At 37.9% G+C, this 24,487-nt stretch overlaps 1 protein-coding gene across 3 annotated transcripts; it reads right to left on the bottom strand.

The window, feature by feature from the left end:
• Nucleotides 1-1,250: 1,250 nt before the first annotated feature.
• ubn1 (ubinuclein 1) lies at nt 1,251-24,149 on the bottom strand. Of its 3 annotated transcripts, XM_057844024.1 has the most exons (15): nt 19,648-19,784; nt 19,432-19,556; nt 17,309-17,407; nt 17,133-17,225; nt 16,898-17,023; nt 13,256-13,344; nt 12,679-13,192; nt 10,057-10,127; nt 4,184-4,307; nt 3,932-4,056; nt 3,752-3,868; nt 2,050-2,193; nt 1,912-1,962; nt 1,441-1,844; nt 1,251-1,364 (listed from the first exon to the last, which is right to left on the bottom strand). In XM_057844024.1, exons 3-14 carry the CDS (start codon nt 17,342-17,344, stop codon nt 1,460-1,462), a joined length of 1,875 nt encoding a protein of 624 aa, XP_057700007.1. In that variant the 5' UTR covers nt 17,345-17,407; nt 19,432-19,556; nt 19,648-19,784; the 3' UTR covers nt 1,251-1,364; nt 1,441-1,459. The 3 variants fall into 3 exon arrangements, with proteins under 3 accessions (XP_057700007.1, XP_057700006.1, XP_057700004.1); XM_057844023.1 differs by lacking the exons at nt 19,432-19,556; nt 19,648-19,784 and adding an exon at nt 24,090-24,149; XM_057844021.1 differs by lacking the exon at nt 19,432-19,556 and having other exon boundaries at nt 19,648-19,896.
• Between the last annotated feature and the right edge of the window lie 338 nt (nt 24,150-24,487).

Below are 24,487 nucleotides of genomic sequence, written 5' to 3'. Positions count from 1 at the left end.
CTGCTGCAGCGCTAGCCTCCTGCCGCACCCAGTCCTGCCCGTTAGCATGATCGCTGCAGCTGCTCTCATTGCTGGTTGTTACTTTTCTGACTCGTTTTGAACCATCTCCCTTCTTTTTTAAAAAAAAGTAGTCTTTTTGGCATGTTGAAATACCATTTGGTCCTCGCTGCTTGCCCCCCAGATACCGCAAATTTCCAAAGTTTTTCCTTTTTTTAATTTTTTTTTTATTTCAGGGGTATTATTTGTTGTTCCAGCATCAACAAATCTCCAACTCTTTCAAATGACGTTACATTTTTACAAACAACATGCAATTCTTGGGATTTGTTCTGTAAATAAATTAATGCATATTATTATCTTATTTTTAGGGCTGTCAAAATTATCGCATTAACGGGCGGTAATTTTTTAAAAAATCAATCACGTTAAAATATTTGACACAATTAACGCACATGCCCCGCTCGAATTAAAATGACAGCACAGTGTCATGTCCACTTGTTACTTGTTTTTTGGTGTTTTGTCACCCTCTGCTGGCGCTTGGGTGCGACAGATTTTATGGGTTTCAGCACCATGAGCATTGTGTAATTATTGACATCAACAATGGCGAGCTACTAGTTTATTTTTTGATTGAAAATTTTACAAATTTTATTAAAACCAAAACATTAAGTGGGGTTTTAATATAAAATTTCTATAACTTGTAACTTGTACTAACATTTATCTTTTAAGAACTACAAGTCTTTCTATCCATGGATCGCTTTAACAGAATGTTAAGTTTAATGCCATCTTGTTGATTTATTGTTATAATAAACAAATACAGTACTTAGGTACAGTATGTTGAATGTATATATCCGCCTTGTGTCTTATCTTCCCATTCCAACAATAATTTAGAGAAAAATATGGCATATTTTATAGATGGTTTGAATTGCTATTAATTACGATTAATTAATTTTTAAGCTGTGATTAACTCGATTAAAAAATTTAATCGTTTGACAGCCCTACTTATTTTATACATTTTTCTTTTTTTTTTTTTTTTTTTGAAAAAGATTTTATATCATTATTATTTTCTATACACGAGAGGTGCCGGATCTGCCCAAATAAGTCCCGGAACACAGGGAGGCCAAAATCAAGAGGTGCCGGATCTTGTTCCGGTAGGATCCCGCACAAATGAACCCCTGTGGACGTCCAATCCATTTTGACAGCTACAGAGTCAAATACAGCTGAACATTTTATATATGCAGTATCTTTATTTTTTTAATCTAATATTTAAATTAAAAAAAAAAACAAAAAAGGGCATTATTTTTTTTTTTAAGTCATACCAAAGCTTCAAAATGAATAACAGCAGTTCCTAACTATATCCACAGAAACTCCATCTAGGAGGGTGAAGGAAAAAAGGGGGTTAAGTGACATCCAATGTGAGTGATTAAAACGATGAGCATCTTTACTCACCTAGATCTCAAAATGAACTTCAGAACCCAACGTCATTTCCGAACCAATTTAATCTTGCAGCGGTTTTGGCTGCACCCTGCGACACAGGCCTGCTGCACTGAGGACCCTGCGGTGAAACCGAGGAGCTGGACCTCCAGTTATGTGGGGAACTTTTGTACTTGGCGACAGCGGACGCCGGCGGGGTGGGAACTCTTGGATCCAGTTCATCGAGCACCTGTGATGAGTCCGAATCCAAGATGATGACTTCGTTGCCCTCTGTCGTCACATACGAGGCGCTGGAGCCTTCCTTTGCTGAATCTGCCTCGTGGGGAAGGCCTACGTTGACCGGCAGCGATTTTGTGTTTTGATCCAAAACGGACGGAGCGACGATCGAAAGCTGCTTCTTCTTTGGTCTGGACCTCCTCCTATTCATATTTGCCATAAAACTTCATTAAGCGGCTGTCAGAACAACCGTAAGCTTGCAGTACTCACGGATTCGTCGGCTGGAGGCCCAATAACCTCCTGCTCTCGTCCAGTAGCACCCTAAAGGCAGGGACACACTTGAATGAAACATGGTATGAACGTAATAGTGATATATGAATGGTAATAGTGATAGCGCTCACCGCATACCTAGTCTGCATCCAGCCTTTGGGCCAAAGAGGTTTGAAGTCCTTGATCAACAAGATCTTGAGGTAGTTGTCCAGATGCTGATTGTCTTTATTTCTGCTTTGAAAAACTGAAATTTTCTCTCTCAGAACGTGATGGAGCGCCTCCCTAGAGGTGAAATGAGATTTGAAGAAATAAGGATTTTGTCAATTTAAAAAAAAAACAAAAACAAAAAAACAACAACAACTCCAGACTATGCTCTATAGGGCAATTGACTATTTTTGTTAGTTTAATATATGTGTACATCCCATTTTGCCTCATGTGGGCTACTGTATTAACAGTTGGCATGCAAGAGGCTTACGAAATGTAATATAGTTAATGACATCAGCATTTGACCTCATTGTTTCTTTGTGACTTATTGTTATTTATAGGGTTGTTCCAATCATGTTTTTTTGCTCCCGATCCGATTCCGATAGTTTTAGTTTGAGTATCTGCCAATCCCGATATTTCCCGATCCGATTGCTTTTTTTTGCTCCCGATTCAATTCCAATCATTCCCGATAATTTTTCCCGATCATATACATTTTGGCAATGCATTACGAAAAAAATGAATAAAACTCGGACGAATATTTACATTCAACATACAGTACATAAGTACTGTATTTGTTTATTATGACAATAAATCTTCAAGATGGCATTTACATTATTAACATTCTTTCTGTGAGAGGGATCCACGGATAGAAAGACTTGTGACTTTGTATATTGTGACTAAATATTGCCATCTAGTGTATTTGTTGAGCTTTCAGTAAATGATACTGTAGCCATGCCCAACTGCATGATGGGAAGTGGAAACATGACTGTGCGTAGTGCTATCAATTTATATATCTTCTCTGCGTTGGGAAATTACATAAGGGATTAAGAAAAAGATCAGTTGCCACCTTGCTTCCCCACATTGCTTCCCATGATATTTCTAATCATAGGGAGAGGGATTGTAAGGCTTTTGCTAATTTAAAAAAGGCTCCAAAGGCTGCCAAAATTCACTCTACTCATTTTACGCTGCCTTTTATCTCTCTATACAGGTAAAACGGCGCCATTACAGATTGAGCGCGACAATGCGTGAGTGGGTCGTGCAGCACATGCATTAATTGCGTTAAATATTTTAACGTGACACATTTTTAACAAAATTAATTAACGCCATTATCGGGATAAATGTGATAACCCTAACTTAAGCCTAAACTAGAGACTCTGGATGAGTGTAACATATTATGTCTGCAACGTTAAATATAATTAGAAAACAATAAAAAAAAAAATATATATATATTAAAAAAAGGCATGGCCGATATTTTTTTGCCGATTCCGATACTTTGAAAATGGCGTGATCGGACCCGATCGATCGGCATCGCTAGTTATTTATGTGTTCATTTGTACTTTAACAAAGAATTTAAGTGTTTTTGTGAATTAATAGTCATCAACAAAAATTTAACTGCAAAAATAGTAAAAAAAAAAAATATATATATATATATATTCGACCAGTCGACTGATCGTTAAATAAAACTAAATCGGGAGAAAAATAATCGTTTGGGACAGCCCTACACCCCCCCGCCCCCCAAAGCTCCGCACCTGTGTACCTGCCATCTGCCTACATATTTGAGCAACAGTCTTTCACAATAAGGTCATTTACACCGTGTCGTCTGTCCATTTAAATGCAGCAATTTTCACTTCATCACCTGATCCTCTCGTTCCACTTGAACAGTTTCTTTGGCCCAGCGCCTCTTTTTGTCACCTTCTCCTCCACCGCGTTCCCTTGACCACCACACTTGACCTCACTCCCATCTTCCATTATCCTGACGAGCAAACGCAACAGATGTTGTGAATTTAGAAGCATTTTTCATAAATACCAAACTCACTGCAGGGTTTTGGCGTGTTCATATTCTTGACATTTTTGGTTGAAAAGCGCAATCTGCTCTGTCATGGCTCGCTGGATGGCTTCATTCAGCTTCCACATGGGATCCTCCATATTTGAAAGACTTTCCTGGATGCCAAGGAGAAAAAAAACAATGTTTAAAATCGCCCAAAATTTAGAGGCTGATACAAGAGTTGATTTAATCTCCCCCATTCTTATGCCTGCAGAATACTAGTGGATGAATCAAAGTACTCACCGCGAGCTTGAGTTTCTTGACTCGTTTCAGGAGCGTCTCCTTGCTGCAGGGCAGGAAGGACGACAGGTACGTGTACACTCGGGTGCGTAACTGGCCGCCGTGCTCCCGACACTGATACTCGATGCTTATGTTGAAGAAAGTTTGCAAACGAGCAATCATTAATAAAAACTGAGTGCAATTGTAATTACTGACCTTTTTGTACCTCAAGGCAAAACTAAAAAAACAGTCTGGCCCTCTGATGCACTAACTGAGGGCAATTTGAAGGAAGTAGAACAAACTCTAGCCTGCCAGATTTTTTTGTTCGGCCCACCAAAGTAAATCGTGCGTCAACTAAAATGAAAATTAAAATATCAGAATTCAAGCATATTCTTGTTTTTTTTTTTCTCAAAATTTTGATTTAAAAATAAAATTGTTTTTTCAAAAGCAGTTTTAAATACTAAAAAGAAAAAAAATATATCGTTCTTAAAATGCAAATTTGCTGTTTAACTAAAAAAATAAAACACCAAAAGTAGAAATTTACATATTCTTAATGTTTTTTATATTAACTAGTGGCGCCACCAATGAATTGGTTGGCCACCCCACTGGCCACCCCGCTTGCCAGTATATCGTTAGTTGTAGCATCAGTTATGCATTTCATCCGAAATGAATGCATTTATTTTGTTTTGTTAAATGTAGGGCTGTCAAATTTATCGCGTTAACGGGCAGTAATCAATTTTTAATCACGTGAAAATATTTATCACAATTAACGCACTCGCGGTACGACTCATTCACGCATTGCCGCAAACAGCCTACAATGGCGCCGTTTTACGTATATACGGAGATATGAGGCGGAGTGGAGTAGATACAAGCATTCATTGGGGCCGTGCTTTTTTTATTGGCAAAAGCTTTGTCATCTCTCCCACAGCAACTATAAATATTGTGGGAAGCGATGTGGGGAAGAATGACAGGAGTTGATCTTTTTCTTAACACCCTGTAGTGTACCCAACGCAGAGAAGATATAGCATTTACAGCCACCACACACAGTCATGGTTGCACCACCATGCGTTTGGGCAGAACAGTTAAGTCGCTACAGTGTCATTTACTGAAAGCTCAACAAATACACTAGATGGCAATATTTAGTCACAATATACAAACTCACATTTATCCTTTAAGAATTACAAGTCTTTCTATCCATGGATCCCTTTCACAGAAAGAATGTTAAAAATGTTAATTCCATCTTGTAGATTTATTGTTATAATAAACGAATACAGTACTTATGTACAGTATGTTGAATGTATATATCCGTCTTATCTTTCCATTCCAACAATAATTTACAGAAAAATATGGCATATTATAGAGATGGTTTGAACTGCGATTAATTACGATTAATTAATTTTTAAGCTGTGATTAACTCGATTAAAAATTTTAATCGTTTGACAGCTAGTTAAATGTACACCTTATGCCCAATATATACATAACATAATAAAACAGAATTGTTGTGGAACTCAAAATGTTGACTGGACAGTTATGGACTATGCACATTAAATCATTAGCAACATCAAATATTACACAATACACCAAAGTATATCAGTAGCCGTGTCCTTAAGTCTTTCTGATAGTTTTCCCCTGAACTTTTTACTGCAATAATATAATGAAAACCTGAAATGATGGCTTTTAGTTTTGGCCGCCCCAAGATTTTAAGTGGCCTCATCGGCCACCCCTATGAAAAACTTCTGGAGGCGCCACTGATATTAACTACACAGTTATAGACCCCCCATTTATTTTCTAATTGAAGAAAAATTAAATAGTGTAACTCTAAAGTCTAAAAAAAATATTTGCTGGTTTTCCTTAAAAAAAAAAAAAATTAATTACATTTGTAACCTTTTGTGTTTTTAAGCAACACTTGGCATCTTTTCAGTTTTAGTCGATTTTAGCGAAGCCGGTGGACAAAAGCAGTAGTATTTTGCGTTTCCCAGGAGGACCAACGCACACCTGCATAGTGTCGTAAAATCATTATGGTCGCCTGCAGATGGATTAAACAACATTTCTGTTTCCAGCAGCTGTGTGAAGGATCAAAAGTAAAAAGGTAATGAATCTAGTTGTGGCTAAACAATAGCATATGACAGTTAGCAACTGTGTGGCTTAGTGAGGCTAAATCCCCCCACCCCACCTGAACTCGTCAGCGCTGAAGAGTTCGGTTGGGAAAGTCCTGGTAGCCGCCCTTTCTTTTTCCTTCTCAGACAAAACTCTCTATTGCTCTGCCATCCTTGCAGAATTAGCGCAAAAACGTTAGCATCGAATTCTGTCTTTATAATGAATGGGGAAAGGGGGAAGTGACGCATGCTGTAAAGCAGTCAGCACATTTGTAGTTTTTTTTTTTTTGTGTGTGTGGCTGGATTCCTGCCACCCTCATCAAAGTTAATTAGTGTCGGTGAAAGTGAAACAGATAACATCAAGATATAAAAGAGGTGTCATTGAACTAGTTATGAGTCGACATATGACATGTTATAAATACAGTGGGGAGAACAAGTATTTGATACACTGTCAATGGGTTTTCCCATTGGCAGTGTATCAAATACTTGTTCTCCCCACTGTATATTTTATACAATGGTATGAAAAAGTATCTGAACCTTTTGGAATTTCTCACATTTCTGCATAAAATCACTATCAAATGTGATCTGATCTTTGTCAAAATCACACAGATAAAAAAAAAAACTGTCTGCTTCAGCGAAAACCACCCAAACATTTTTAAGTTTTCATATTTTAATGAGGATAGTATGCAAACAATGACAGAAGGGGGAAAATAAGTAAGTGAACCATCCCATTTAATATTTTGTGCCCCCCCCCTTTGGCAGCAATACCTTCAACCAAATGCTTCCTGTGGCTGAAGATCAGTCTGGCACATCGATCAGGACTAATCTTAGCCCATTCTTCTCTACAAAACTGCTGTAGTTCAGTCAGATTGCTGGGATGTCTGGCATGAACCGCTGCCTTTAGGTCATGCCACAGCATCTCAATGGGGTTCAAGTCTGGACTTTAAATTGGCCATTCCAGAACGTGTATTTTGTTCTTCTGAAACCATTCTGAAGTTGATTTACTTCTATGTTTTGGATCATGGTCTTGTTGCAGCATCCATCCTCTTTTTAGCTTCAACCATCTGACAGACCGCCTCGGGTTTTCCTGCAAAACATCCTGAGAAACTTTTGAATTCATTCTTCCATTAATGACTGCAAGTTGTCCAGGCCCCGAGGTAGCAAACAGCCCCAATTATGATGCTCCCTCCACCATGCTTTGCAGTTGGGATGAGGTGTTGATGTTGGTGAGCTGTTTTATTGTTCCTCCACACATGACATTGTGTGTTACTCCCAAACAATTCAACTTTGGTTTCATCAGTCCACAAAATATTTTAACAAAACCTCTGTGGAGTGTCCAAGTGCCTTTGTGCTAATATTGAACGAGCAACGATGTTTTTTTTTTTTTTTTTTTTTTAGACAGCAGTGGCTTCCTCCGTGAGAGTCCTCCCATGAACACCATTTTTGGCCATAGTTTTATATTTAGTTTATTTTTGCACAGAGATTTCTGAATGTCTTTAGCAGACACTTTAGGGCAAGGGCCCCGTACCTTTTTTGCACCACGGACCAGTGTGATTTGGGTCTTTTTTTCATGACCGGCAATGTGCGGCAGAAAAATACAGCAAATATAAAATAACACGACGGGGCTATAAACAAATGTTAAGTGCAGGGAAAACATAACTCACCTGCTGAATCAGTGGGAGGCCTGAGCTTGTTTCGCCGAGACGAGATGGTCTCATCTAGGTGTGATGGGAGACAGTGAGACACGTAGTGTGTTCCTTATGTCCAGTCTGCTCCGTAACGTTGTCTCATTGTAGAGAAGCCCGCTTCACAAAGCTATGATGTTGGAAATTCTAGCAAGGTTTTCAGTGCTCTCGTAGCGATGTCAGGATATTCCGGAATGACTTGTGACAAACTCTCCCCATTTTTATACAACTTCTTTAATTTTTAGAGATGGTTCTGCATCCTTTCCCAGCTTTATACAAATCAACAATCCCTAATCGCAGGTCTTCAGACAGCTCTTTTACCGAGCCATGACGCACACTGGACAATGCTTCTCATCAAGACAATTCTTACCAGGTGCGTGTTTTATAGTGGGCAGGGCAGCTTTAAACCACTCATTAGTGATTGGGCACACACTTGACTTAAATCGTTTGGTAAAAATTGGTCTGAATTGCTCTTTAAGTCTCCTTAGCCAGGGGGTTCACCTACTTATTTTTCCCCTTTCTGTCAATGTTTACATGCTATCCTCATTAAAATATGAAAACCGATAAATGTTTGGGTGGTTTTAGTTAAAGCAGACACTGTATTTACATCTGTGTGATTTTGACAAAGATCAGATCACATTCGACAGTGATTTTATGCAGACATGTGAGAAATTCCAAAAAGTTCAGATACTTTTTCATACCACTGTAAAGGGTGAAAAGTTACCTAATGTTGCTTTTATGTTAACAAAAAAAAAAAAAAACAAAACAAAAAAAAAAAAACAAAACAAAACAAAAAATATATAAATTTTTTTAAATTGCAGATAAGTAAAATGAACAATAATGGAATATTCATCTATTTTTTTAATTGAAAAAAAAAAAGTAAAAAAAAAAAAACCCTATAAGAGATCATTTAAGTTGAACCTCAAAAAAGAGAACGTTGACCATTTTTTGGTCAAAAATGTCTAAACGACACATCGACAATCAAAATAATGATCCATTAATCCAGGGGTCCCCAAACTTTTTCCTGTTAGGGCCACATAACCTTTCCCTTCTCTGATGAGGGGCCAGGGTCAGTTTGTAACAGAAAAGGTGTAAGGATTGCAGGAGTGCCTAAATGTAAAAATGTATTGTTTTTCAGAAAGCCACAATCAAATAACCCTTTCTGGATTCTTCACGGAACAAAAGTAAATAAAATAAAAAAAAAATATATAATATAATTAGGGCTGTCAAAATTATCGCGTTAACGGGCGGTAATTAATTTTTTAAATTAATCACGTTAAAATATTTGACGCAATTAACGCACATGACCCGCTCAAACAGATTAAAAATGACAGCAGAGTGTAATGTTCGCTTGTTACTTGTTTTTGGGTGTTTGGCGCCCTCTGCTGGTGCTTGGGTCCAACTGATTTTATGGCTTTCAGCATAATGAGTGAGCATGGTGTAATTGTTGACATCAACAATGGTGAGCTATTAGTTTATTTTTTGATTGAAAATTTTTACAAATTTTAATAAAACGAAAACATTAAGAGGGATTTTAATATAAAAATTCTATAGCTTGTACTAACATTTATCTTTTAAGAAGTACAAGTCTTTCTATCCATGGATCGCTTTAAGAGAATGTTAATGCCATCTTGTTGATTTATTGTTCTAATAAACTAATACAGTACTTATGTACCGTATGTTGAATGTATATATCCGTCTTGTGTCTTATCTTTCCATTCCAACAATAATTTACAGAAAAATATGGCATATTATATAATTGGTTTGAATTGCGATTAATAATGATTAATTATTTTTAAGCTGTAATTAACTCGATTAAAAATTTTAATTGTTTGACAGCCCTAAATATAATATAATATAATATTATATAATATAATAACACTATTAATTAAATCGATAATAACCAAATAACCCTCTCTGGGTTCTTCACAGAAAAAAGCCAGGAAATAAATAACACTATTTAAAAAAAAAACAAAAAAACAAAAAAATTATTTTTTTTGTTCAGGGGGCCGTAGTTTGGGGACCCCTGTATTTATTGATTAACTGTGGCAGATCTAATGCTCCACCGAATCAAACCTTAACACCATGTGCTTCGACAAAGTTGTGTGAGACTCACTCGAGCAAAAGAGAGTTGATTTCTGGGGTGAAAAACTTGAGTTTGGACTCTCCCTCCGAGGTCTTGGCTGCCTGCGGAAACAAATTGCTTAATGTTGGCGTCCAATCGTAGCTCTTTTTATCGTTCCTCTCCTATCCGATGATTAAAAACGAAACTCGCGACTTCCTTGCAGATGTTACGATAATAATAATAGTCTCCTTAACTTATAAAGACTGGCGAACAGAGGTCAGAGGAGGACCGTCGAGATTGTAGACATATTCCATCATTTCCATCTTAATTTCAATGGTAAGCCATAGACTCCACTATCAGTTGACAAGACGGCTCCCACAGATGGGCCACGATAGGCAGAATATTGAGTTGGCTTTCACTGTGATAAACTCTAATACACGCTGCGTTCTAACGCCGTATTTAGGTGGAAACAGGATGAAGGTTTTACTGCTGACAGGAAGGCAGGAGTATCTCAAGAGCGATTTGGTCAAGGATTCAAGGTAATCATCATATTAAAATAGCGCAATGGATGCACTTTGAAACGTTGTGAAAAAAATCAATGGATAAAATTACTGTAACTTTGGCTTGAAATATTTAAGTGAAATGCGCGATTTTTGCTTTTAACCAAGAATCCAGACTGTTTTACGTTCATATGTACAGAAATTCCGTGATTTAAGCATTTATTTACAAGAATTTACAACTGAAAAAGCTTTGTTTTGTGACTGCTGCCGTGTTGGATTACACAATATCGTAACTTTTGCTTGAAATATTTACGTAGTAAAATGAAAGATAACTGCCTGTTTATTGCTTTTAACCAAGAATGTAGACTGTTTTACATTCATATCTATAGAAATTGCGTGATTTAAGCATTTATTTACAAGAATTTTCGACTTAAAAAAGCTCTTTGTTCCGTGACAGCAGCTATGTTGGATTAAATAATACTGTAACTTCGGCTACAAATATTTACGTAAAATGAATGATAACTGCCCGGTTTTTGCTTTTAACCAAGAATCTATACTGTTTTACGTTCATATCTATGGAAATTCTGCAAAATGAAAATACAGTGCCTTGCAAAAGTATTCGGCCCCCTTGAACCTTGCAACCTCAGGTCTTGTGCAGATACCAACAGGCTTTGACTTGGCCATTCTAACACCTGGATACGTTTATTTTTGAACCATTCCATTGTAGATTTGGCTTTATGTTTTGGATCATTGTCCTGTTGGAAGATAAATCTCCGTCCCAGTCTCAGGTCTTGTGCAGATACCAACAGGTTTTCTTCCAGAATGTTCCTGTATTTGGCTGCATCCATCTTCCCGTCAATTTTAACCATCTTCCCTGTCCCTGCTGAAGAAAAGCAGGCCCAAACCATGATGCTGCCACCACCATGTTTGACAGTGGGGATGGTGTGTTCAGGGTGATGAGCTGTGTTGCTTTTACACCAAACATATCGTTTTGCATTGTGGCCAAAAAGTTCAATTTTGGTTTCATCTGACCAGAGCACCTTCTTCCACATGTTTGGTGTGTCTCCCAGGTGGCTTGTGGCAAACTTTAAACGAGACTTTTTATGGATATCTTTGAGAAATGGCTTTCTTCTTGCCACTCTTCCATAAAGGCCAGATTTGTGCAGTGTACGACTGATTGTTGTCCTATGGACAGACTCTCCCACCTCAGCTGTAGATCTCTGCAGTTCATCCAGAGTGATCATGGGCCTCTTGGCTGCATCTCTGATCAGTTTTCTCCTTGTTTGAGAAGAAAGTTTGGAAGGACGGCCGGGTCTTGGTAGATTTGCAGTGGTCTGATGCTCCTTCCATTTCAATATGATGGCTTGCACAGTGCTCTTTGAGATGTTTAAAGCTTGGGAAACCTTTTTGTATACAAATCCGGCTTTAAACTTCTCCACAACAGTATCTCGGACCTGCCTGGTGTGTTCCTTGGTTTTCATAATGCTGTCTGCACTTTAAACAGAACCCTGAGACTATCACAGAGCAGGTGCATTTATACGGAGACTTGATTACACACAGGTGGATTCTATTTATCATCATCGGTCATTTAGGACAACATTGGATCATTCAGAGATCCTCACTGAACTTCTGGAGTGAGTTTGCTGCACTGCAAGTAAAGGGGCCGAATAATATTGCACGCCCCACTTTTCAGTTTTTTATTTGTTAAAAAAAGGTTTAAATGATCCAATAAATGTTGTTCCACTTCACGATTGTGTCCCACTTGTTGATTCTTGACAAAAAAATTAAATTTCATATCTTTATGTTTGAAGCCTGAAATGTGGCGAAAGGTTGCAAGATTCAAGGGGGCCGAATACTTTTGCAAGGCACTGTATATATGAAAATATTTGAATTTTAAGTTTTTGAAAATAGGCCCCCTCCCAATCAGTCCTGTGTCCCGTCAACTGATGGTGAAGTCTATGGGTAAGAGCTTGACCTTTTTTCACCACCTGCACTAACCTTCTTGGGACCCATGTTAATTTCTCTCACAAGCAAATCCCTAATGCTATCAATTTGAACTGGGAGGGTGGCAGCGAATGAATGTTTGTTCATTCGCTGCCACCCTCCCAGTTCAAATTGTTAGGATCTCTAACGCCATCAATGGCAGCCAATGAGTTAGAAAGATGGACTTTACCAGCATCAGACACTTAATGCTGTCCTCTAGGGTTGGTGGGAGTCCCTCAGGGAACGTGACGCACTGTAGCGATTCCCTAGATTCTGAATGAGCTTTTTGTGGTTGGGTCACGTCTCTGCTGGGAGGCTTTGCTGCATCGGTGGAGACTTCAGACGGGAGCTGATGGTCCGTTTCACTCAGAATTGGCAGTGTCGCCTCCATTAAAGACTGCGGTGAAGGGATGTCGTCACCAACACCCAACAAACAGTCCAAATCGATGTCAAACTCCACCGTGCTGGCGGCCTGGAGAAGCGCTTGCTCGTTGGTAGAGCCGATCAAACTGAGCAGCGGGTCGGCCAATCCCGAGCCGCCGCCACCCGCATCCGCTGGACCTGGCGGCGTCACGTGCTGATGAGCTCGCTCCATTTTCTGCCGCTCCAGCTCCTTCTCTCGACGGAACTTCTTCAGCATGCTGGTGACGCTCAGAGTGCCTGCTGTTTTTTTCTTTTTCTTGTTGGTCAGATGGTCATCCGCTCTGAAGGAGAAGCGCAGCATTTTTCAAGCACATGTGACACAGGAGTATTCTTCCAAGTCCCACCTTGGCTTTATGTCTACATCGTCCTTATCCTGTTGGGCTTTTCTACTCCTCTTCTTTGGCGGCTTTTGTCCTTCTTTGAGTTTAGGTTTCTGTAAAATCACAAAAATCAAGATTTTTATCTATTACGAGAATTGTTGTCACAGATTACTTGAAAAAGTAATTAATTACTGATTAGGCCTCAAAAACGTAATCTAGTTACTTTTCTGATTACCGTAATTTTTACATTATAAAGCGCAGCTGACTCTAAGCCACCACCCACCAAATGTGACACGAAAACCACGTTTGTTCCTAGATAAGCCGCACTGGACTATAAGCTGCAGCTGTCCTCACTGTATTATGGGATATTTATACCAAAAGATATTAACCGGTAACACTTTATTTGACAGCGACATCATAAGACTGTCATATGACCAAATGAACCACCATGAAGCTTTGAACCAATTGACTTCAAAGCTTCATTGCTTCAAGAAGCTTCATTTGACCATCACTGTTCCTTTGGGGGAGACAGTCAACCTCTTCTGCCACCTGCTCTAAACACTGTTGTAGTCCAACATGCCTCCTAGCATGCACTGCAGCGCTGCAGATGTAAATAAAGTCAAAATTCATGTTTTATGCCAATTATTTATTCAGTTACTGTTCCAGTTGTTTCATTCATTGCTAGTTATTGTATTTGATAACACTTGATTTGACAGTGGCACCTTAAGACTGTCAATAGACAATCATAATTACGACATGACAGTGTCATGAGCATTAATGAATGCTTATAACCGATGTCAAGTAGTGTCATCTGGCGAATGGATCTAAAAGATCCGAGCTGGACATAAATGGAGTTAGTAACATAATTTGCCAGATGACACTTAATGACATCTGTCATAAGTATTCTGTAATACCCATGATAGTGGGATATCACGCCACTAGGGGTGTAACGGTACACAAAAATCTCAGTTCGGTACGTACCTCGGTTTTGAGGTTACGGTTCGGTTCATTTTCGGTACAGTAAGAAAACAAAATGCTAAATATAAATGTGCTAGTTGTTTATTACACATCTTTGTGCTTTCAACGATAGGAACATTAGCCTATACAAAGCTAGAATTCTGCTCAAAAAGTAGCGGGTATTTGAAGATAATCCAACAACAATTTGCCTTTCAGACCCCGCGTATTGGTCAGCTATCTTTCTGAAAGAAAGAAGAAAAAAGAAGTCCTGTGCTAAAGAGTAAAGAAATCCCAATGACAAATATTTTAACATGTATTTTACAAATGAAATGCCTCAATGAATCATTTTTATTTTTCTTATGAACGGATTTCAAAAGCTTTATTGGTGGATTTTCTCAAGTTAAAGCGCCACACAGAAATTAATAAATTTAATTGTGTAAGCAGGAGCTGTGTATTATTCTTATTATTTAATTACAGGTGTTTTAGCTCATTTCAATTTATTTTATTTAAATGGGCTATTATTTATTTTATTATGTGTTTATATTTTACAAATGTGATGTAGTATTCATTTATATTGTATATTTTATGTTGTATAACTTTAGTTCCTATGTGAATATTAGTTCCTACTTGTTTTGTTGTGGTAGGAGGGTTTTGTATTGAACACGGGGCCATGTTGGTTATTATTATAGCAGAGAAGACAGCAGTAAATCAAGAGAGATAAGTCAACTGTGCCCCGATCTACCACTCGAGAGATCTGATGGACTCAAAAAGTGGGTTACGAGTGCATATTAGTTTGAAAATCGACCGGATCCACCGTATTTTTACACGAGTGACTTCCGGTCTGCCCGATCCTAGCTACCGGTAGTAGTATTGACGCAGGAGGGTCGCGTCTCGTGTCAAATAATTAATTCTGCAGTTCTTTTCGCGTGCGTCGTGTTGAGCCGCTTCTGGGACGCGTCTAACACGCGGCCGCATTGCGACTGGTGTGCATTGGCTGATTGACTTTAACGCACGCGTTTCACTACGTTCTCGCAGGGCCACGTTGTCGCGGCGTTGACGTTTCTGGGTTATACTGTCCTACCGTGTTGGTCCTCATTATAATAGAGAAGACGGAGTAAATATAATCTACACAAAGAAACTGTAACCCGATCGACTCACAGCCTCAAAAAGTAAGGGTTACATTACGTCAGAAAATCGTTCGGTACGCCTCCATTCCGAACCGAGCAGCACTAATGAAACGGTTCAATACAAATACATGTCAAATATAGTGTTACCAAATGCCATTACAAGCAATTAATGAAACAACTGGAACAGTAACTGAATAAATAATCAGAACAGAACCTGAATTTTAATTGTTATTTACATCTGTAGCGCCGCAATGTATGCTACGAGGGATGTGTTGCCTATTAACCCAAATAAATCAACAAATAAGCCGCACTGGACTATAAGCCGCAGGATTCAAAATGAAGGGGGAAAAAAAAAAGTAATTTATCGGATATCCATTTTTTGAAACCGATACAGACATCAATAACTTCCTCCTCCTCAAAGCCGATACCGATAATAAATATATACAGTGGGGAGAACAAGTATTTGATACACTGCCAATGCGTTTTCCCATTGGCAGTGTATCAATTACTTGTTCTCCCCACTGTAATTTTTTAAAATGTATAACCTAAGTTTTTGAAAACCTGGAATTTAAAAAAAAGAAAAAAAAATAGTGGTGGATTCAACACAGATTTGCCTTTGATCTCACCAGATTTTTCATAATGACAAAAACAAAACAGTGCGTTTCACTTCTGCACTGCCCGACAGCCAGCTAAGAATGAATGCACTTCCATAAACCACAAGGCTTGGTCTTTTTTTGCTTTTATGGGAAGACACTCGTCTTAATATTGTGAAAGTACAACAGAAAAATACACATATTCAATACTCAATATGCAACAAACTGCACAATAGACTTATATACACAACTATTGTATGTATAGCATAGCACACTAGCTTGAGCTACTAAAGCATTGGCTGGCTTCTATTACACAACAAGTCAACAACTTATGAAGTTCTGTACATATCACCCTTGACCACAGAAGTAAACAGATTTTGCACATCCATATGTTATAGTAAACATAAAATACTTACATATATTTCCGAGGCGGAAACGTAACAGAAAGCATTCACGATTGTCAATGCTATCGCTAGACACGGCAATGTGTAAGTGAATGAACCAAACTACTGTAACAAAGAATAGATGTAGAGAATTATTCTGACCAGCAGGTGGCAGCAATGCCCCGTAAATGGTCAACTGATTTCCCATACTAGTGGGTAAACTGTAAAGCCAGCACAGTACATATTATCGGTCCTATTAATAATGTTATTGGATTTATCGGGATGACGTCATAATTCCTATTATCGGACCGCTAATTATCGGACAAATAATTATCGTGCACCAGTACAAGAGTGTGGGACCCACCTACCATTCAATTACAGTGGCTGCCAGGTCCCCAACTGCACTATGCATTAGCTAAAGCACAAACTATGGTGCAGGGAACTTAATGGCAGACAAGACACGAGCGTTGCAAAGTTGAAATGTCATAGGTCGAGAACATCGTAACTCAACCCAGAATTCCCTCTCCCTTTACTGGTGAAGGACTCACTTCGTTGTCCTCCAAAAATGACGAATCTATGCGTGAAGCGGAAAGATTTTCGACCTACCTCGGAGTTCTCGGGTCTGTCGTTGTCCAATTCATTTTCAGAAGTCTGTCGGAATTGCAGCAGGCCGGTGTTGATGTAGAAGCCTCCATATTCGGTGGTGAGGGAGGATGGCACAAACTCATCGTACTGTGGAAACAACATAGTATTAAATCGCCATTCCCCCCGCCACACAGCTCTAATTCAAACACAGAAAAATGCGTATTAGTTTCCTACTTTCTATTTGCTTTGTACTCACAGCCTCAGAGTTGTCAATAAAGGAATCCTCGTCATCGTAACCATAACCCATATCGATCAAGTCCTGAAGGCGGTCCTGCTTTTTCTTTACCGCCTGCAAGAAAGAAATTTTTCTTAAGAAAAAAAACAAAACATACAAAAAAAAAAAAAAATAGGAGTAGAGTGACGGTGACTCACATATTTTTCCTCCATCTTCCTCACGATGTCAGCCATAAGCTCGTTCTCCCTTTTGTCCTTAGCTTCAGATTTGGGGCTAGTTTGGACTTCATCTTTTTTCTTGGAAAAATACAAAAAGTTATGAGTGGCACAGTTGCAAGCAGGTCAGATTACATTAGTACTCAAATTGGAAATGTTTGGACAAATTGCATGTTGTCAAACTGCTTCCGTTAGTTATTAAATGTTAAATGTAATTTCCATCCAACGATACATATCATACAGTAGTAATCTGTGTACTGTATATTATATATAATACATATACTTTCAAATCTTTCATTGTTGTTTTGAAGCATCATAATGGCCTACATTTTTTGTCGCTTTCACCAAGACTGTGCTGTATTTTCATAAACTAAAAATTTTAATTGTACTTTGTTTGCTCCAACCTGTGTGTATTTTTAACATGGAGTTCTACATTTTTTTTTCTTTGCATGTTTGCCTGACAACTTTAACCACATTTACAGTTACCAACGAGTTCCGTTCCTCCGCTTGCGAGGTAACCCGAATTTCCGCGTAAATCGGAATGAACCTTTTAAGTAAATCTCAAGAAAACTATTAAAAAAGTCCAAAAGTATTGTATTTTGTTTAATGATGGAGGATACACTGCCCTCTGGTGGCAGTTTCAGGTCTGGCTGGACTGTTGCCTTGTATGATTGAGAGGCATATTCCGATGTCCGACAGGGATAAAGAATAGCTGTGCTCTGGTTTGGCCCACATAGGGCTGTAAGTTGTTTCAGCTTATATATGTATGTTTGTGTAAACATTTGTAATGAAGTTTACAGCTAAAGTTTGTGGCGTAATGTGTGAGCGATTTGCTATGAGAATTGTAAATAGGTTCGCTACATTAAAACTGAAGGTAAAGATTGACTTTAAAAATAGAAAAAGATATGAGTAACATATATAAACAAAAAATAAGTACAAATGCAGAGTGAAATTGATACATTGACTTTTTTTTCCAATTATCATGAATAACTAACAAAAATCAACAAAAATAAGTCCAAAATGCACACTAACATGTAAAATGCTCTGAACCTCCCAAATAAAATGAATCTCATTAACTTTTTCCTTTCTCTTAAAGATTTACAAAACTAGCAACGTAGACGGTCATTTGCTTTGCATATAACTTTCACAAAAAAATTAGGGGAGGGCAATTTTATTTTTCAAATGATTTTTTTCTTTGATTGAAAATACATATATATATATTTTTTTGATTGAAGCAGCTCTTTTTAGGATTAAATTATTTAGACACAAATGTCCTACCCATAATATGGCCCAAACAAAAAAATGATTGCTTCAATCAAGTGTTCAAATGAAAATTTTCAATCTCAAATATTTTTTCCCCATTCAAAAACATTTTCCATTATTGAAATTGTTCTTTTTTTTGATTGACTTTTCTTTTTGAAAATATTTTTTTAAGCAATTTATTTCTTTTTTTTTTAATTGAATAATAAAGACAAAAATGGCCTAGCCAAAATGTGGCCCAAACACAAATCAACAACTTCAACCCCCCCCCCCCCCCAAAAAAAAAAAAAAAAAATTAAATCAAAGAAAAATTGCTTTCACATAAATTTTTTGGGGGAGTTTTAGTTTTAAATTTATTTTTGCATTCACTTTTTTTTTTGTTGTTGATTTAAGCGACTTTATTTTTTTGGTTTGAAAATATATATTTTGATTGAAGCCAACTTTTTTTTATTGAAACAACTTTTTTTTGGATTGAATAACAAAGACACAAATCTACCACCATTTGGTTCCACCCAGGGGATACAATTTGTGACTGGGGTAACTACATTGGCACGACACCGTGTACCATATTCAGTGGATGACGATCTTGGCAAAAAGTAAGCAGCCTGATTTGGAATTCCCCTCAAGAATGATGGGGAACAAAAAAACACTCATTGTCAACTTTTTATTATAAATATTCTATACAGTTTAATTTTATTGCTGTCGCTGCGTTTCGGGGTCATCAACATGTTGTGCCCCTCTGCCCCAAAAGTCAAACTCCGCCTATGACAACTAATTTTACTTTTCTAATATTATTTTGAAGTAACTACTCTTTCTTGACTAACATTTTTGGCTACTCTACCCACCTCCCACAAAAGTCGAACTCCGCCTATGGACCGGGTAAGTGGTTTGGTTGGGCAGTTGAGGTTTGCAGGGCATGATTAATCAATGAATCAGGAAGTAACGTCTCGATTGCAAGGCGACAAACGTCCTAAAGAACAAAATGACCGAAAAAAAAACAACCCATTTAGTTTCCATATCTTTTTTTTTTTTTTACCACGTTCCAAACTTTGGCGCTTTACCTTTGCCTTTTCCAGCAGTTGAGTGTAAATAAACTCATTAAATCTGTGTTGGTCCGGCTCAAACAAGTCCACAACGAGGCGAACCGAACCCGACCCACCCTCCGCAACAGGTCCGGGAGCACAACCGCTGTCTGTCGACGTCCTCAGGTTGAAGGAGGTCTTGGTGACCGCGGGAGAGTGAACGTCACAGGGCAACGAGGTGAGCCGGACCCGGCGTGGCTGCGCCATCTTGCGTGGGGACGCGACGTCGTGATTGCCACAGCTTGGCTTTAATAACGGTCAAATAGGGAACATTCAAATACTAAATAAAAAATAACGGTTAAAAGAGTGTGCCGTTAATTGCACAACATGTCAACAGTCTTCATTCATAGAAGAATGTTACTTTTATATTTGTGTCTTCTATGTATTTAGGCAACAGGTGTCCGTTAATAATACCCCGTAACTCATAAAAGTATGTTAGCTTGACTAAATGAATAAAGACTTTGGGAATTACTGTAATAATGGCTAATGGCTGGTCAGAGTCTAAGTCAGAAAGACAATTGCGCACTATAAAGTTGGTTAAAATACATCATAAGACATCATAGCTGTCCCCCACAGCTACTTATAGGGAATGACATCTAAATGACATAATAGGTCGCATTTTGAAATCACGCGCATCGTCATGGTTGCATCTTTGCCTGGCCCCGGGAATTGAATTAGATTTCTTCAAGGGCGAAGGTTTGCATTGGCACGGTAGGGACATAACACTACCAACTTTTCAGGATGCTCAAATTGTCCCCACCAACCTTTAAGCATAGGCTGAGTTTGACTTTTGGGGCAGGAGGGGGCACAACATGTTGATGACCCCGGAAACACAGTGTCAGAAATAAAATTAACTTACAAGAATATATATAATATTAAGTTGAAAATGAGTGTTTTTTCATTCCCCAATTCCCATTATTTTTGAGAGGAATTCTAAATCAGGCTGCTTAGGACAGCTATACTTTTTGCCAAGATCGTCATCCATTGAATATGGTACGCCCGCCGGTGTCTTGCCAATGTAGTATCCCCTGGGCGGAGCCACTGCGCTGTACTGATGTGCAGGATTTCCGTGTTTTGGTGATGTAGTTATGTACAAAGTTTTAAAACATGGCCCATCCATTAAAAAAAAAAAAAAAAAAAGGCGATGTTTTACTGTTTTACTCGTACGATGACTTATAACTGACTCTAATTCAAGTCCTGTATGGAGTTTCTCCAGCTTGCTTCACAAGCTTTTCACACACTGTTGCTGGTATTTTGGCCCATTCCTCCATGCAGCTCCCCTCTAGAGCAGTGATGTTTTGGGGCTGTCGTTGGGCAACACGGACTTTCAACTCCCTCCACAGATTTTCTATGGGGTTGAGATCTGGAGACTGGATAGGCCACTCCAGGACCTTGAAATGCTTCTTACGAAGCCACTCCTTTGTTGCCCTGGCTGTGTGTTTGGGATCATTGTCATGCTGAAAGACCCAGCCACGTCTCATCTTCAATGACCTTGCTGATGGAAGGAAATTTTCACTCAAAATCTCTCCATACATGGCCCCATTCATTATTTCCTTTACACAGATCAGTCGTCCTGGTCCCTTTGCAGAAAAACGGTCCCATTCACTAGGTACCCCCGTGTGGTTCTGGGATTTTTTCTCACCGTTCTTGTTATCATTTTGACGCCACGGGGTGAGATCTTGCATGGAAACCCAGATAGAGGGAGATTATTAGTGGTCTTGTACGTTTTCCATTTTCTAATAATTGCTCCCACAGTTGATTTCTTTACACTAAGCGTTTTACATATTACAGATTCAGTCTTCCCAGCCTGGTGCAGGTCTACAACTTTGTCTCTGGTGTCCTTTGACAGCTCTTTGGTCTTGGCCATAGTGGAGTTTGGAGTGTGACTGATTGAGGTTGTGGACAGGTTTCTTTTATACCGACAATGAGTTAAAACAGGTGCCCTTAATACAGGTAACGAGTGGAGCCTCGTTAGACCTCTTTAGAAGAAGTTAGACCTCTCTGACAGCCAGAAATCTTGCTTGTTTGTAAGTGACCAAACACTTATTTTCCACTCTAATTTGGAAATAAATTCTTTAAAAATCAAACAATGTGATTTCCTTAATCTTTTCAAGTAGGAGAACTTGCACAATTGGTGGTTTACTAAATACTTATTTGCCCCACTGTATATCCTCATTTCTGTCCAGACAACGTGTGTAGGAAGAGGTGAAGGAGAGATGGAAGTTGATGAGCATTAGAAGAAGTGAACTGACTATAAAAAAGGGAGGTCCCAATTTTGATTTTAAATACTGAAAAACAAAAACAAACAACAACAAAAACATGTCACTTTTTTACACAAACTTGTATTTTGGTTCGATTATATATAGTTTAAAGCACTATTTTTTTAAAAAACTTTTTATCATACTAATAAGAGCTTAAAAAAAAAAAAAAATACTCGTCAGTGCCCCGCTGTGCCCTAGTATTGTATTCGGTATAGTGACACCCCTGGTAATATCCATCATCTATTTTCTGTCTTGTTCATGGTCACAACTTTGGTCTTAAACACCCCGAATTGCTCAATCTCAGGGCATATACAGGTTAAAAACAAAGGGAAAACTGTTCACATTATTTATTGGGAACTAAATTCCACGCTACCTGCTTCAAAATCAGGCGAATGGACAATTTTGCATCAGGCTATCGGTGTCAACAAGCTTGCAATGCATCTTTCCAACACATTGGGGCAGTAGAGACATATGAAAAGGATACACAGTCCTGCACTTTTCACTTGTAGGTGGCACACTTTTCATAAGACAACAAAGAGCTCATACAGTTGAACTCTTAGGAAAATATATCAAGGAAATATCTTAGGAAAATATATCAATAAAACCAAAACAAACGTTGGAGAAAACCTTGTACCACGTCAGAGTTTAATGGTTTTGTGTCGAACCACAACAAGTGTCAGGAACCCAATAACATTAAAATAATATTAACTGTTTTTGTTTTGTTTTTGACAATTTCAACCGACTCAATTTTAACAGTACTTGTATAGTAAAGATTTGGTTTCCAGCTAATGTGGATAGTCATTTCAAATGCATACCAAAACAGATCAGGAGAAAATAAAGCTTGGCACACATAACAAGAAATCACTCTGTTCTTCAGGTTGACTTTATTGAGTCTGATTAGCAAGATGTTTTCTGTAATTGCTGATTGAAAATGCATCTGATTCCACAAGATACCTGCTTCACATATGTTTATTTGACATGCATTTCAATTTAAGCAATTTTCAATACGCTGCATTTCCTCAAATTAGTCACCAGGTGGGCGAACCACTTTCACATTAAAAAAAAAAAAAAAAAAAAAAAAAAAAATTCAGATAAACCAGGGGTCCCAAAACTTTTCCTGTGAGGGCCAGATTACTTTCCCCCCTTTCTGATGAGGGGCCAGGGTCAGTTTGTAACAGAAAAAGTGTGACGATTGCAGAAGTGCCTAAATGTAAAAATGTATTGTTTTTCAGAAAGCTACAATCAAATAACCCTTTCTGGATTCTTCACGGACCAAAAGTAAATAAAATAAAAATATAATATATAATTTAATATAATATAATTAGGGCTGTCAAACGATTAAAATTTTTAATCGAGTTAATTACAGCTTAAAAATTAATTAATCGTAATTAATCGCAATTCAAACCATCTCTAAAATATGCCATATTTTTATGTAAATTATTGTTGGAATGGAAAGATAAGACACATGACGGATGTATACATACAACATACTGTACATCAGTACTGTATTTGTTTATTGTAACAATAAATCCACAAATGGCATTATTAACATTCTTTCTGTTAAAGTGATCCACGGATAGAAAGACTTGTAGTTCTTAAACGATAAATGTTATAGTTACAAGTTATAGTAATTTTATATTAAAACCCCTCTTCATGTTTTCGTTTTAATAAAATTTGTAAAATTTTCAATCAAAAGTAGAGTTAATATAATAATAATAAGACTAAAAATAACAATAATAAAAATAGAGTGAAAAGTTTTACGTGTATTTTGCATAGCTAAATTGATATGGAATGCCAGTTTATTTAGCATTGTTGTTTAACTGTGTGTCAGAATAGGGCCTCATTACTATAGACTAAAGTGCTTTTCTTTTTGAGAACATTATATATATTTTTTGAGAGATAGGAATATTATTTTTGCTGTGCTTTCACTAAACGATACTTGTGTTTGTTGTGAAGGAGAAGCTTATGCCAATAAACGGCGCGCCTGTGTCCACTCGCCTTTACTGTATAACATATACAGGGGGGAGAACAAGTATTTGATACACTGCCAAAACCCATTGGCAGTGTATCAAATACTTGTTCTCCCCACTGTATCTGTACATATCTTACCCAAAATAAAACAAGAGACACATAATTGCCACCAAAAGAAAGAAAACTTACCGAAATTTGTGTGAAGCACAAATAGCAATTTGCGTTGCATTGTGAATACAGCATAAATGTCTCACAATTACTAATTCTCCCACGTTTAGAAGACATAACATGAGTATGGAACGGCGCTGCCCCCAAGCGGCCGGTGGCATTCTCTTCACTTTTAAATGTCCATAAACGGCCTCATTGTAATGTTTGAGGCAATATGCCAGCGGGTGCGTTAATTGCGTCAAATATTTTAACGTGATTAATTTAAAAAATTAATTAACGCCCGTTAACGCGATAATTTTGACAGCCCTAATATATACAGTATATTTTTTTATTAAATCGTTTTCTAATTGTATTTAACATTACAGACATAATATGTTACACTCATCCAGAGTCTTTAGTTTAGGGGTTATCAAGTTTAT

This window comes from Corythoichthys intestinalis, chromosome 8, assembly GCF_030265065.1.
Source record: "Corythoichthys intestinalis isolate RoL2023-P3 chromosome 8, ASM3026506v1, whole genome shotgun sequence".
Classification (NCBI taxonomy): Eukaryota; Metazoa; Chordata; class Actinopteri; order Syngnathiformes; family Syngnathidae; genus Corythoichthys; species Corythoichthys intestinalis.
The sequence above is the reverse complement of the archived record's forward strand: the minus strand, read 5'-3'. Positions and strand labels throughout refer to the sequence as shown.